This window comes from Pongo abelii, chromosome 1, assembly GCF_028885655.2.
Source record: "Pongo abelii isolate AG06213 chromosome 1, NHGRI_mPonAbe1-v2.0_pri, whole genome shotgun sequence".
NCBI classification, from domain to species: domain Eukaryota; kingdom Metazoa; phylum Chordata; class Mammalia; order Primates; family Hominidae; genus Pongo; species Pongo abelii.
Genome location: NC_071985.2, coordinates 122981988 through 122995595, shown reverse-complemented (window position 1 = coordinate 122995595; position 13608 = coordinate 122981988). Strand labels below are relative to the sequence as shown.

The following is a 13608-nucleotide window of genomic DNA, read 5'->3' as shown; positions in this document are numbered from 1 at the left end:
GTTTTCATGCCAAATGTCCCAGCCCTTCCTGCCTCCCTGCCTTTGGTCTCCCTCAGGCCCAGAAGAAGCTGCGAGGGAGGCACATGACAAGCTTGAAGATGCTTTTATTGAGAAGGAGAGGGACTGAACAGATTCTTGACAAGCCTAGGCATAAATGCTCCAGGTTTGGGAAAGAGGTAAAATAAATAGGTGGTTACTGGGGAGGCTCCAACACAGCCAGAAGGGGCACTGTTTGCTTCAGCCTCTGGGCCTGTCCATTGTTTTTGCTGTGTGAGCTGTGGTGTGGAGTTTGCTGCAAACTGGGATCCAGAAGAGGAATTCTCAGGGCTGTAATGGGTATCAGATCTGCCATCTTGCATCATCGGGGCCTGGTTCTTGGAGGTGTCTAAGCTGGTGCCTAAGGGCTTATCTGAGGAAAGAAAAAGATTCAGATGAGGCTGGTGGCAGGTGAGGGATCTGCAGAGCTTATGCCACCAATAAGCTTGGAGCCTCAAGGTAAGCCTGAATGCATGAAGCTAAGCCCCTGGGGGAATATCCTGTGCCCAGCACCCGCCACACTCAGTTCTGCCCCAGGGCTGGGTCTGCAGGCTTGTCCAACTGGCACTCTCTCACCGAGGAGCACCAGACACTCCCAGTGGTTGTCAGGACCCCAGGGTGTCCTCACCCCCAGCATCCTTCTGACAGCCTCCAGCCGGGACAGGATTCGTGGGGCCTCCTGTGGACATAGCATCTGTAGCTCCCCAGGTCTTATGCGAAGTAGCTGGCTCCCCGTCAGGGACCCAAGTGTCCTCACCGTGCTGTGAACAAAACAGCAAAAGCCATCCGTGGTGGGCTGGAAGGACCCTGAGCCTGAGCATTTGGGTACAGACAGGGCTCTTTGGGCTCGGAGGTTGGGGTTACAGAAAAATTCATGGAGTAGGCTATCTGAGATTGAAGGAGTAAAGTCAGCATTTGGCTTCAGCCAATTTCAGAACTTCCAGATTTGAAAGAAGTGCTCTGGGAGAGAATCTTCTGGCTGGGGAGGGGTGGCTAAGCTGGCAGCTGGGGTTCTTCCCGAGTCCACTCCCCTGATCCTTGCTGCCTTTGCCACAGCAGGGCTCGCCACTTAATCTCTAATCTAGGCTTGGACACGCCTCTGCTCTGTCCTCTAACTCAGCAGAGACGGTGCTGGATCGGGGTCATGTACAATGTAGGCCAGGTTGTATGTTCTGGGTCTCTGGGTTTCCTTGGTTAGCCCTTTACAAAGTTTCTCCCTCCACCTCCTGTAGGGCCAGGCACTCACGCAGTGGAGAAGTTCTCTGCCTGCAGCCAGTCTGTGACCTCTTCAGGCCTCGAGCTAAGTCGAAGCATTGGAACCTAGAATCAGGGGGAACCAGGGGTCAGAGTCCATCTCATCTCACAGCCAACCACAGCCCCTAATATCTGGGTCCCTTCTCCAGGTTCCCATCAAATCACTTCTCTTACTCTGTGGCTTTCTGGTCTGGCAGGGAGCTGGTCTTGTTCTCTGCTCTGGCCCCATGATAAAGTTGGCACACACTAAGCATGCAATAATACGGTCTGAATCAAACCGAGACTATCTCTTCTGCTTGCCACTGAATCCTCCCCACCCCCACCTCCAACTCAAGACTTAGGGCTCTGGATAGTCCAGGCTGGGTAGTACCCGAGAGGGTGACTGGCCCTGGGTCCCAGGGGTCCCCGGCTGTAGGGGCTCCAGGATGTTGCTCGGAATGTAGCCGCTCTGTCCCGCCTCATTCTTCACCAGCCACCACCGCTTGCTGTGGTCCAGAACCTGCCAAGAGACACCACCTCGGTCCCCTGAGCCTCTGTCCAGCCAGCCTTCCCTCCCCACACAAGGCTTTCTCCCTCCGGCTCTTTCCTACCCTCCTTCTCCCTCTCTAGGCCACCCACCTTGGCAGCCCCATCCCTGGACCATCCACCCTCGGCTGCCTGTAGCTCCCACCAACCATCACCTCCTTTTCTAGCCTGTGGCCCAAGCCTCACCTCCAGCTCCTCTCCCTGGACCACAGTCAGTTCCCGTGGGTTCCTAGCTTCAAACTCGTACAAGACTTGCATTTTCAGGGCTGGCTGGACAGGTTTGGGGCTGGAGGGCCTGGAGTTGGGGTCCCCAGGCTGAGGGTCATGGTTGTGTGTCTTCTCCTGAGGAAAGTGTGAGGTGCTCCCTAACCTATGACTTCCCCCCCTAAGAAACAGAGTCAGAATGGCTGGAGAATGGGGCCTCAGAAATTGAGCCTATGTCCCAGCCCTGAGATTTCCCTCAGGTATCTCCGGCCTGCAGTCTGATGGTGACTTTTGGGTTTCTTTAGAGTTTGCTGACAGGTCAGTGTTAGGTGGGGCTTTCTGCAGGCAGGAGGGGTCTGAAATGTCATTGATTTCTGAAGACATTTCCGGGAGTGGAATTTTCTACATCTGAGTTCTGCCCTAAGCACTTTATACTTGAGTATGGGAAATCAGAAGCATGTGTGGGTAGTATCATGAGAAGAAGCGATGGGAGCCTAGGAGGGTAGAACACTGTTTTTCACCCAAGGTAGGAGAGGGATGTCCTCGTACATGTTTGTCTGGCTAAAAGAGACCCTCTTGGCTCTTTTAAGATGTAGAGAGCCAGAGATCCAAAGGAACAGCCCTGTCCCTCCCTCCCCAGGACCACACAGTCCCTATTAAGCCCAGAGCATACCAAAGGGAAACAGGGTCCTGGTATCCTAAGGGTGCCTGTAAGGGACAGAACAGAGAGTGAGTAAGAGCAGGAGGCAGCCAGCATGGTGGGAGGGAGCTGGGGTATCCGACCACAAGCATAAGCAGCTCACACACAGCTGCCTCCTATCCCCTTTCCTGCCTCCCCCAGTTTACAGATACAGGTACCCACATGAACCCACCCACCCACTACTTGGAGATGGGGCCTCAGAAATTAAGCCTATGTCCCAGCCCTTAGAGTCCCCCAAAATATCTCCTGTTTGCAGTCTGGTGGTGACTTTTGGGTTTCCATGGAATTTGCTGGCTTGCCAGTGTTAGGTCACACTAGTTGTATGACCATGGTTTGGATGGGGAGGGCAGAAACTAGCCAGGGACTAGGGCTGTGGGTAGGGCTCTGTGCCAAGCTCCCCTTACTTGGCTGGAGGGCTCTGGAAGTTGCCAGTCATCCGAGAATGTGGGTTGGTAGGGCAAGGGCTCATCGCCTGTCCAGTCGACCCTGAAGAGAGAAACAAAGCTGAGTTCACATTCACTCTGTGAACTCTGATGCCAGGCTGTGGGATGCAGAGAGGGAGGGGACGACAGGGCCTAGCCTCAGGAATCTTTTGGCTAATAGGTGACATGGTCCATGTGCACAGATGAAAGGCCCCAGGACACCCACAAAGGAGCAAGCAGTTAAGCCTGGACACATCCCACGGTGCAGGTGTCTGGGGGCCAGCCCATGAGGTAAAGATACTCCACCTCCGTAAGAACATAATGGACACTTCATTGCCCTGATTGGGTGTTTGGATTAAAGTAGTAGAACTACAAGAGCTTTTGGGCTGGCCAACACCCCAGGGGTCTTGTGCAGTATTTTTCTAGGCTGTTTTTAGTTTGCCAGCAGCAGATCCTTTTCTTTCTAGCTAAATTGTCTATGGATTTCCACCTGGTGAAGTAGATGGCAGCTGAGCTGCTCCCGTTGATTGACTCTGGGATGGGCTGGTCCTTGCCTCTCAGCCTCCTCCTTGCCCATTGCACAGGGCCCAGGAGGACCATGCTGTTTGTGGCCTTCAGGCTTGCCCTGCTTGGAATATTTTCCACTTGTCTGCCCAGGGAATGCCCATTCATTTCCTTGAAGACGTTCCCCTCCTTGCTTCACTGGGGCAGAAGTAAATATTCTGCTGAACTTGGTACATCCCTGGGTATTGCTCTTCTCACACTGCATTGCTCATGATTCTTAGCTCTTTGTTTCTTACTATATATAGATTTCCTTGGGGGCTGTACCCCTAGTACAGTGGCTGATACATAGGGGGCAGCTATTAAGTGTTTATTCAATGGGAACAAAGGAATGATTCCCTCTTCTGAATCTTCTTAATTGTTTCCTTCTGTGCCTTAGAAACATGCTTGGGTCTTGACCCTAATACTACTCCGTATAAGCTGTCATCCTATTACTTTCTTCTTACCAAATTTCTTGAGAATGTGCCTATATCCTCTGCCTATATATTCTTGTCTCTGTTTCTTTCATTATTTTTGCAACCTGGTTTCTACCTCTGCCATTACTTTATTGAAACTAGTCCATTTAAAATCTTGATTGCCAAATCCAATGGCCTTGTATGGTCTCTGTCCTTCTGGATGACCACAACATTTAGTGTTACTTATAGCTTTGGGTCAATTTGCCAAAAATCAAGTTATCTAAATATAATTTGCCTGAAATTCAACTCTTTTGAGGGTTTTTACATTTCTTTAGGTATTCTATTTTCTATGTTTCTGTCTTTCATTTATTTCTGGTTATGTTAAGAAATTAAAAAACATCTAAGGGCACATCTGACAATATTACATTTAAAAGTATTTATCAATTGTACATCATTTTATGAATACTGAAGTTGTTTTGCATCTTCGTGGGTATTTAAAAAATGATACGTGCTAATCTGTTTTTCTAGGGACTCAAATTGTAGAAGTAAGGCTGGGTTTTGAAACACAGAATGGTGTATTCGACATGGTTATTCAATGTTAAAGTGGCTGAATGAAAGAATTTGAGGCCCTTTTATTTGAGTCTATTGTAGAACCTCTGTTTTCCTCTCCTGCTAGTGCTAGACAGATACCAGAGCTATTCCCACAGACAGTGGGAACCCAGCACAGCCCTAAGAGCTGTGAGACTGGCTTATTCAGGTACTCTTAGTCCCAGGGTTTTGGACAAGGGAACACTGGTATGAGATGGGAGGTCCAGAACTAATAAGTAATTTCATTTTAGTGACTGCACAGAGAGTGCATAAAAATAGATCGTTATGGGTGGAAACAACCCACCTGTCCATCAACAGATGAATAAACAAAATGTGTCATACCCATAACAACGGGATATTATCCAGCTATAAAAAGGAAGGCAGTTCTGATAGACACTATAACATGGATGAATCGTGAAGACATTAAGTGAAACAAGCCACATATGATAGGACGAATATTGTATGATTTCACTTACGTGAGGTTCCTAGAACAGGCAATGTATTCTCATAGAGACAGAAAGTAGAATAGAGGTTTCCAAGGATTGAGGAGTGGGTAATGGGGAATTATTGTTTAATGGGTACAGAGTTTCTGTTTGGGATGATGAAAAAGTTCTTGAAATACTGTAGATGATGGTGTTGGTGGCATACATAGTTAATGAACGTATTGCCATTGAATTATACACTTAAAATGGTTAAAATGATAAAAATGGTTAATTTCATGCTATGTATATTATACCATAATAAAAAATAGATAGTTTTGAACTATAATTCATGTCTTCAGACAAACTGGACACAAAATTTTGTAAATGGGGCTGAATTGAAAAGAACTGGTCATGGCGGGGTGCGGCAGCTCACGCCTGTAATCTCAGCGCTTTGGGAAGCTGAGGTGGGCGGATCCCTTGAGCTCAGGAGTCCAAGACCAGACTGGGAAACATGGTGAAACCCCATCTGTACAAAAAAAAAAAACAAACAAAAAATAGCCAGACATGGTGATGGCACACAGGTGGCACACCTGTGGTCCCAGCTATTCAAGAAAGTGAGGTAGGAGGATCGCTGGAGCCAGGAGGTGGAGGCTGCAGTGAGGTGAGATCATCACGCCACTGCACTCCAGCCTGAGTGACAGAGTGAGACCTTATCTCAAACAAAACAAAAGTGGTTATTAGGCAAATAACTCCAAGAAAAGATTCATTTCCCTGTTGGCTTTTCTGCTTTTCTAAAGCCTTCTCTCTTGGTTTTCATCCCTTTGCTCTTCAGGTTCTCCTTAACTCTCTGGAATTATTCTCTGTCTTCTTAACCCTTTTTGCATTTGCCATGTAGAAGTTTGCCAAGGCCCTGGCCTCTTCTTTCATGGAATAGAGCAAACTATGCTTGTCAAGGTACATTCAGGGGCTCCCTCTGGAGTGCTCCTCAGTAGCTGTGCCTCTAGCCATCACTTCCGGGCATCCCCTCTCAGCTGCCCGGCCACCAGGCCTCTGTGGAATGTTCCAAGGTGGGCAGCTCAGCGTGCCCAAGCTGGTTCCTCCCACTCCCCGGCTCTCATCCGTTTGGTTTTTTGTTTTGTTTTGTTTTTTGAGATGGAGTTTCGCTCCTGTTGCACACACTGGAGTGCAGTGGGGCAATCTCAGCTCACTACAGGTTCAAGTGATTCCCCTGCCTCAGCCTCCCAAGTAGCTGGGTTTACAGGCATGCACCACTACACCCAGCTAATTTTGTATATTTAGAAGAGACAGGGTTTCACCGTGTTGGCCAGGATGGTCTCGAACTCCTGACCTCAGGTGATCCGCCAACCTCGGCCTCCCAGAGTGCTGGGATTACAGGCGTGAGCCACCACACTGGCCCCGTTAGGTTTTTTTGTCCAGCTGCCCATCTCACAGTTACCTCTGCAGGGAATATCTCTTTCTCTCTTAACCCCAGGCTCATTGGTTGCCAAGTCTTACTGATATTACATTTGCAGCGTCTCTTACGTCAGTAATTCTTAAATTTGGGGCTGGATTGAGACAAAGTTTTCACTTTGTCCTTGACAAAAATGAGAAAATATTTTAGTAGAAGGTTGCCATCTCCCTTTTCTTGGGAAAAACTGTTCTTTTTTCTGAGATAACATGTTTCAGTAGTGGGTGATGGCAAGTGTGCACTTTTCTTTTGTTAATAAACTGTTTGTGCTTAGCCAAATAAAAAGTTGGGAACTCTCTGTAGAGTCCCCCGAGTAGCTCTGAAATATTTCTGGTTTGTGACAACATAGAGCCTGGCCACCTCTGATGTCCTGCCTGATGCCTCCATGCCCCTCACCCCCGATTCAGTTCAGTCCTTGTCTTCACTCACCGGCTAGTGGTCCAGGCCGGGCCCAACCCCATCCAAAGGTTACTCTCAGGTGGGCTTAGACAGGACTGTAGCAGGTTGATGGCTTTAGGGGTGAGGAGGGGTGAGATCACTTGGGCTGCTAGGCCAGCCTCAGGGCACCTGGCCAGGATCTAGGGGAGAGATGGAAGGTGTCAGGAAGCCTAGGCTCCCACAGGGCCCAGTGAGGGTGGGAAAAGCCCAGAGTCCCTGGCTTCCCACTTTTGCAATGGTAGGATGTTACCTCCTGCAAGTGGCCCCATCTGCCTTGGGACTGCTGCTCCTTCCTGTCTCCCTTGGAGCCTTGGTGTCCTTGGCTCTGACCCCAGCTCATCTGGTTCCACCCTGGCCCCCGCTCCCCCGTCCCCCTCCACCAGCCTCCTTTCCTCCTTCTACTGCTTCTTGACTTCAGCCTGTCCCTCTTCACCAGCCTGTCGTCCCTTGACTCACGAAGTTCAGGGACTTGAAGAGGATGTGCACGAGCTCAGGAGCACTCGTCTCCTGCAGCCAGGTGGCCAGTCTTCCCTGGGGACACAGGGCAATGCCTGTCACCACCCTTCACCCCACCCCATCTTCACCAGGGCACCATAATTGTTTTATGCCTTGGCTGGAAGGCTGGCACTTCCCAAAAGTCCCAAGAGGGGAGGGGAGGTTCTAGGGGGAGTAGATGAAGAAGAAAAAGGCTTGGGATGGTTGAGTCCAGACAGCAGAGGATTACTGGGGAGGAAGGGGAAGAGGTGAGGCCTGGTGAACTTGTGGGGAGCCACCTACCAGGAGGTTGAAGCTGTACTTGATCTTCTGGAAGCAGTCAATGTACTGTGCCTGGGTGAGACCTGGGAGAAGGGGCCAAGGTGGTGGGCCAGAGATCACCCCGAGACACCCCTACTCCTCTTCCCTGGCCCTCAGTACTCACCTCCCTGGTCCTTGTTTTTTTTCCCAAATATCTTCTTCCTGCTGGTCTTTGCCTGGGCCTTCTCCAGCTTTCCCATGAATAGCTCAATGTCCCTTAGGACATGGTTCAGCACTTCCTGGGCCCCAAACAACCCATGGCCTTGAACGGGCAGTTGGGCCCACCCTAGAACTCCCCACACTGCCCCCCGCACCCCTCCCCACCACAAGCCCCAGCCTCAGGCCCAGCCTGGAGTATAAACAAGCCTCTCTGGCCTCCTCGCCCAGGCCCTGGCCATCCTGGGACCCTGGCCTCCTAAAAAAAGAGGGAGGGTTGGTGTCCTTCCTTTTCCCAGGCCCAGAGAGCCTCAGCAAGCTCAAGACCATCCGCAGTTACCTCGTCCCTCTCTGGGTCCTCGGGGGAAGAGGACCGCCTTGGAGGAGGCAGAGTAAAGGCACTTGGTTCTCGGGCACTGGTGTGGCGTGGCAGGGGCCTTGGGGATGGCGGGAGGCCTGCAATGTAAGGGGACCATGGACCTAGATCTTAGATCTTTGACTTTTCATGGAAACCCTCTCCTCCACCTGCTCCCATGCCCCAAACTTACTATGCTCTAGGGTCCTCTGGTGGGGCTGTTCTGGAGTGACCCCCGGCTCCAGATAGCGTGCCTGCTCCATAGGGAGCGGCCTTTCCATAGGAGGCCCCCTCCATCTGTCCTGGCCTGGCTGAAGGCCTCCAAGTCGAGGTCTGCTGAGGACATGGTAGGGGCCACATCTTTGACAAGGTTCTTGGGAGAGAGGCCCTCCCCACACTTCTGTTCCAGGACCCAGGGGCACCACCACCTCTCTCCAGGAGTCCCACCCCCTGCTCCCTGGTCTCCTTCTGGACCCATCCCTGACTCCACCCTGCCTCATCTGCCTACCCTCTGGGCCCTCTTGGGTCCCATCTCAGTCTCTGAGGACAGTCTGTAGTGCCCCCTGGGCCCAGCCCCTTGCCTATGCCCACCTCTGTCCTGGCTCCTCCTCAGTCCAGGCCCAGGTTGGTTGGGCCACAACCTCCTGGGTTCCCCAAGATATGGGGTCAGGGTCTGGCCCCCGAGGCTGAGCTGGGAGGCCCCATAGGTGGGCTGGGCAGAGGCTGCCTACCTTTGCTCCAGCTCTTCCTCCAGAGCCTTCTGCAGGCTGGTCCTCAGTCGCTCTGCCTGGGAAGCAGCAGTCAGGCAGGCTAAGTGTGTGTGTGTGTGTGTGTGTGTGTGTGTGTGTGTGTGGTGGGGTGATGGTCGATGAATCCCACCCCTGACCAATCACCCCCGACCACTCACCCCCACTTCCTGGCACTGGAAGAGCAGAGTGCTAGTGCCTGGCAGGCCTGGCTCCTGCACGGTGATGGACAGGATGGAGTTGTAGGAACATGTGTTGAGTGCCACATTCATGCCTTGGATGCTGTCCAGGCGGTAAGAGTCCAGCTCCTCCTGGGTCAGGTGGAGAGGTCAACTGTGAGGCCACCAAGAGCCAGGTGTGGCTTCTGGGAGCTCCTGACCAGCTCGTCCTAGCCTTTTGGTGGCCTAGGGCTGAGGTGTCATCTACCTGACTCTTGTGCCTCTGTCCCCAGCCTCTGTCCCCTGTCTCTTCCTAGGCCTGGGTGTGTGTTGTATGTGGGGAGAGTGGCTGCCCTTTGGGGCATGGAGGGTGGAGTTCAAGAGCTGGTGCTTGCTTCCCCACAGCCCAGGCTGGCTATCACTGGGTTTGCTGGGAAGGCTGACCTTGGTCTCAATGTCCAGCAGCTGCAGCCAGCCATCCCTGACCTGCAGGATCAAGTCTTGGCTCCACACCCGGCCCTGCGCATCCATCTCGAACAGCTTCTGCAAGGCATCCTTGGGCCCCTGGACTCTCTGACTCCCCTGCTTGCATGTCATCAAGTGCTGCAGGGAGAAGGGGGAGTCCTAGGACTGGGAGAAAGCTCAGAGAGGGAGACCACAGGCGTGCTGGGTAGAGAAAAGCAGAAGAGGAAGAAGACATGTCCTCGGCCCCCTTGAGGTGGGAGGTTCCAGGCTTCAGATAAAGCAACTTTCTAGGGCCAATGTGAGGGATGGTGTCGAAGCACTGGGGCCAGGGATAGGGGCTCCAAGTCTGAGTCTGGGGGGCTGCAGGAGGAGTTTGAGGACTCTGGAGGAAGGACAGGCATGGCCTTTACTAGTCCAGGCCAGGTGAGGCAGCTGGGTGGTGGCAGATGTGGGCTCCAGCCACCCAACAAATAACTCCTCTGGAGGGGATACAGGACCCTCAGATTCTGTCCCTGGCTTCATTTGTTCCCTTTGGGAACTCAGTCCCAGCCCAGTCTTCCTCCTCACTCACCCAGCATTCCTGTCTCCTTCTCCCTGGTTCATGCCTGGAGATATCCATCGTGATCTGAGTCTCCGCTCAAGTCCTTGCCTACTGCTAGGCTGACCATTTAGGAGTTTTTTGCTGTTATCCACTCTCCTTCAGGAGCCCCCTCCCTTCTCCCAGCCAAACACTACCTTCATAAGGCCCCTTCCACCCAGGCTTCTTGTGGTAGGGAGATGCAGCCTGCCTCCTGCCCCTTGACCCCACACACCTGCCCAGGGCCCAGCTTTTCTCCCTGTGTTCGCACTGCCAGCATGTTCAGGGGACCCTGGCATCATGAGCAAACTCCATCCTCCTGAACATGTCTCCTCTTGCTCTGCCTGCTGGGCCTAAAAGAAGCCTGTTCCCAGCCTCCACCCTACAGAGAAGCTGAGTCCTCCTGGCGTCTCCTCGGCTGGCTGGGGGAGCCCTGCCTCTGCTGCCCTGTGGGACCTGCTGCCCTGTGCGACCTGCAGACCATCGCCCCAGCTCCCTCCCTGCTTGTTCTCCATTGGAGCCCTAACAAGTGGTGGCCAGGATAGGATGGCTTCTACCTCAGAGCTCCAGCCTGACCCTGTGCCTGCTCTCCCCACCACGCCCTTGTAGCCTGTGCTTCACCTTCACCTTGGTGTCGACAGTCCTTCAGGCACCTAAATCTTGCAGTGCCTGCGTCATCCTCCCTGGCAGAGCCAGAGACTCCATTCTAGCCTTGGAGCAGCCTTGGAGCTGCTCACACTCACCCTGGAGGCTTGGGGCTGGGTGCCTCCCCTCTCCAACAGTGGCCCTCTCAATCCCCGCCAGGGCCCAAAGACCCCACACACTCCCGCCTCCAGCCATGCGAGGTCTTGGGCAATGGAGCAGTGCCCTGGGGACTCGGGCAGCAGGGGGTTGGGAGATAGGCGAGGGTAGGTGGGTGGGTGTTTGCAGGTGCTTCTTATCCCATCCCGCTGCTACTTCTTCCTGTCTGGGGACAGGACACTCACCCGCTCAACCTCCAGCCAGGCCTGCTCTGCTCAATCTGACCACCCCTCCCGCTCCCTGACACTGAGCAGATGCTCCGGCAGGCTTGTTGGATCTGAGTCCATGGGACATGGTTGGGACAGGCTGTTGGCTTCCGGGGCAGGGACTTGTGTGAGGTGTCCATGTTCTGGCAGGGCGGTGGGCACATGGGAACACTTGGCTTTAGTTGGACACTGCCCGGGGCTGCAGAGGTACTCACCTCCACCCTGTGCTGCAGGAGGGCGGGCTCTGAGGTGAGGTTCTGGGAGTACTCCTTCCGTTGCACTACAGGGGCACACAGCAAGGGGCGGGAGGTGGGCAGAAGAGCGAGGTGAGACTCAGGCAACTGCTGGGGGCAGTTGGTGTGAGGAAGGGGGAGTGGAGGATGGGACATTCAAGGGGCTCAGTGGGAGGGCATGGGAGAGGGGCCTGCCAGGAGCTTACAGTAAATGGCTCTGCTGCTGGGCCTTGACATGTTGACGCTGCTGAGGATGGCTCCCTAGAACCCAAAGTGAACCAGAGGCAGCCATCAGAGCTGGGGAAAGGGGTACCAGGCACAGCAGGGCAGGACAGTTGCTCTTGCTCTGACTGGGGGCCTCTGGGACCAGACCCAAAGCCCCTGGCTCCAGGGGCCCTTTCCAGAACCATCTGCAGCCAGCGTCCTCCACTGAGGCGCCCTCCATCTTGGCTGGGCCTGGAGGCCCCAGGCTGAGGGAAGGGAGGGTCAGGGGGGCCACAGCATGGCTGGGCCTCAAGGAAGGCTCCAGGCCTCCCATTGTTTGGCCAATAAAGCTCATGCCAAGGAGCCCAGGAAACCTGGATGGACAGGGACCTGCATTCAGATCCTATCTTGGGCCTGGGTATGAAAGATGCTGGATGAGCAGAGGGTTCTGTAGCCGACCCTGCTACAAGAGGAGGCCCTCTTGTTCAACCCTGTTTCAGTTCTGCAAACTGAGAGGATGCTGATGCTGGCTCTTCAGCTGTAGACCCTCTGGGAGGACTGCATGCATGTGTGTGTGTACTTATGGTGGCACTGCAGGACTCGCCAATGAGCTGACCTCCCCAAGTGTCTCCCCAGGCCTCCTGGCTCTTTGCTTTTTGTACTCTGTATCCTCTGCCCAGGTCCCTTCCTGACCCCAACCCTTTAAATTCCAGCTCAAAGATCACCCTCTTGGTGAAGCCCTCCTGGACCATCCAACCCCACCCTGCCCAGGGTACCCTCCTAATGCTGCACTGGACCTTGTACATTTCTCTCCAGCAACAATAGTCACAACAGCCACCACAGTGCTGTGAACCTGCTGCTGAGCCTCTTACCAACATCTTATCAGTTCCTCCTCACTGCCGTCCACTTGTACTTACTTGGCGCCATGTGCCTAGCACTGTTCTAACGGCGTTACCTTCAGTCACTCTAATCCTCAAAACAACCTCACAAGGCAGGTACTGGTGTTGTCCCCATTTACCATATGAGGACTTTGAGGCTCAAAGACGGTAACAGGCCTGAGGTCACAAATGAGTGCTTAATAGAGAGCAACCCAGATCTGTCCGATTGCAGGCTTCATGTTTTAATGGTTTATAAACATGCCTCTGCCACTGGGCTGTGCGCAGTCACAGAGGGAGTCTAGAGAACATACATGTTGAAATGGAGTGGAATTAAATGTGGTGTGTGTGTGCCGGGTGGGCGTGGTGTTAGTCTGTGCCGGTCAAGGGTGTGTGTTATCCGAATGAGGTTTGTGGGTATCCACATGTCTACATGGTACACCTCAGTTGTGCAGAAATACTGGACTACCCCGGGTAACATGTGAGAGAGCAACCCACACCCTTGTTTATTAGGACTGTTGTGAAAATGACGTAGGATCTGATAAGATGACTCAGTGTGGAAGGAAATAAACTGCCAGTGAACCATTAAGGGAATGTGGAAGGGACAGCTGGATCTCTGGTTTCCTTGTTTGGAAGGACCCCTTTTCTCTCCAGGGGTAAGGCGGGGCTAGAAGCCTGTTCCCCTTCCCCAGCCTCCCCCAACCCCCATTGTAACACTTCCTGCTTCTCCATGCTCTCCATGCGGAAGAGGAAGTGAGGTCTGCCCCTGGTCAGCCCCACTCCTCACTCCCTCAACACCAGGGTGGGCCTTGTAGGGCCCTCTGGGTAGGTAGGTCAAGGTGGGGAAACAGCTGCCGCCAAAGATTCCCTACCCCAGGAAGGGAAGAGGGGGCTGGCTTGGCCTGCCTTGCCCCTTAGGGGTAGGGGAACTATGACAGCCCAGTTTTCCCCTTTAAGCCCTAGATATAGGGGTTTGGAGCAGGGAAGGCCATCACCTCACAGACCCTGGGGCAAGCATCCCAGA

At 53.3% G+C, this 13608-nt stretch overlaps 1 protein-coding gene across 1 annotated transcript; it reads right to left on the bottom strand.

Annotated features, from left to right (window-relative positions):
* Positions 1-195: 195 nt before the first annotated feature.
* On the bottom strand, positions 196-11757 carry EPS8L3 (EPS8 signaling adaptor L3). Its single transcript, XM_024244932.3, has 18 exons — positions 11712-11757; positions 11488-11552; positions 9668-9826; positions 9227-9376; positions 9051-9106; positions 8513-8655; positions 8305-8420; positions 7933-8047; positions 7791-7852; positions 7470-7544; positions 7005-7153; positions 3124-3205; positions 2693-2727; positions 2002-2200; positions 1661-1789; positions 1283-1356; positions 665-797; positions 196-409 (listed from the first exon to the last, which is right to left on the bottom strand). Exons 1-18 carry the CDS (start codon positions 11740-11742, stop codon positions 398-400), a joined length of 1785 nt encoding a protein of 594 aa, XP_024100700.1. The 5' UTR covers positions 11743-11757; the 3' UTR covers positions 196-397.
* Positions 11758-13608: the final 1851 nt, after the last annotated feature.

What these genes read in the sequence shown, in the direction of transcription:
- EPS8L3 (XM_024244932.3), bottom strand. Translation starts at nt 11,742, where the DNA reads ATGTCAAGGCCCAGCAGCAGAGCCATTTACT. An exon ending in TCCTGCAGCACAGGGTGGAG is followed by an intron (nt 9,827 to 11,487) that starts GTGAGTACCTCT and finishes TTCTCCCTGCAG; the next exon opens with CACTTGATGACATGCAAGCA. An exon ending in AAAAAACAAGGACCAGGGAG is followed by an intron (nt 7,853 to 7,932) that starts GTGAGTACTGAG and finishes CCCTTCTCCCAG; the next exon opens with GTCTCACCCAGGCACAGTAC.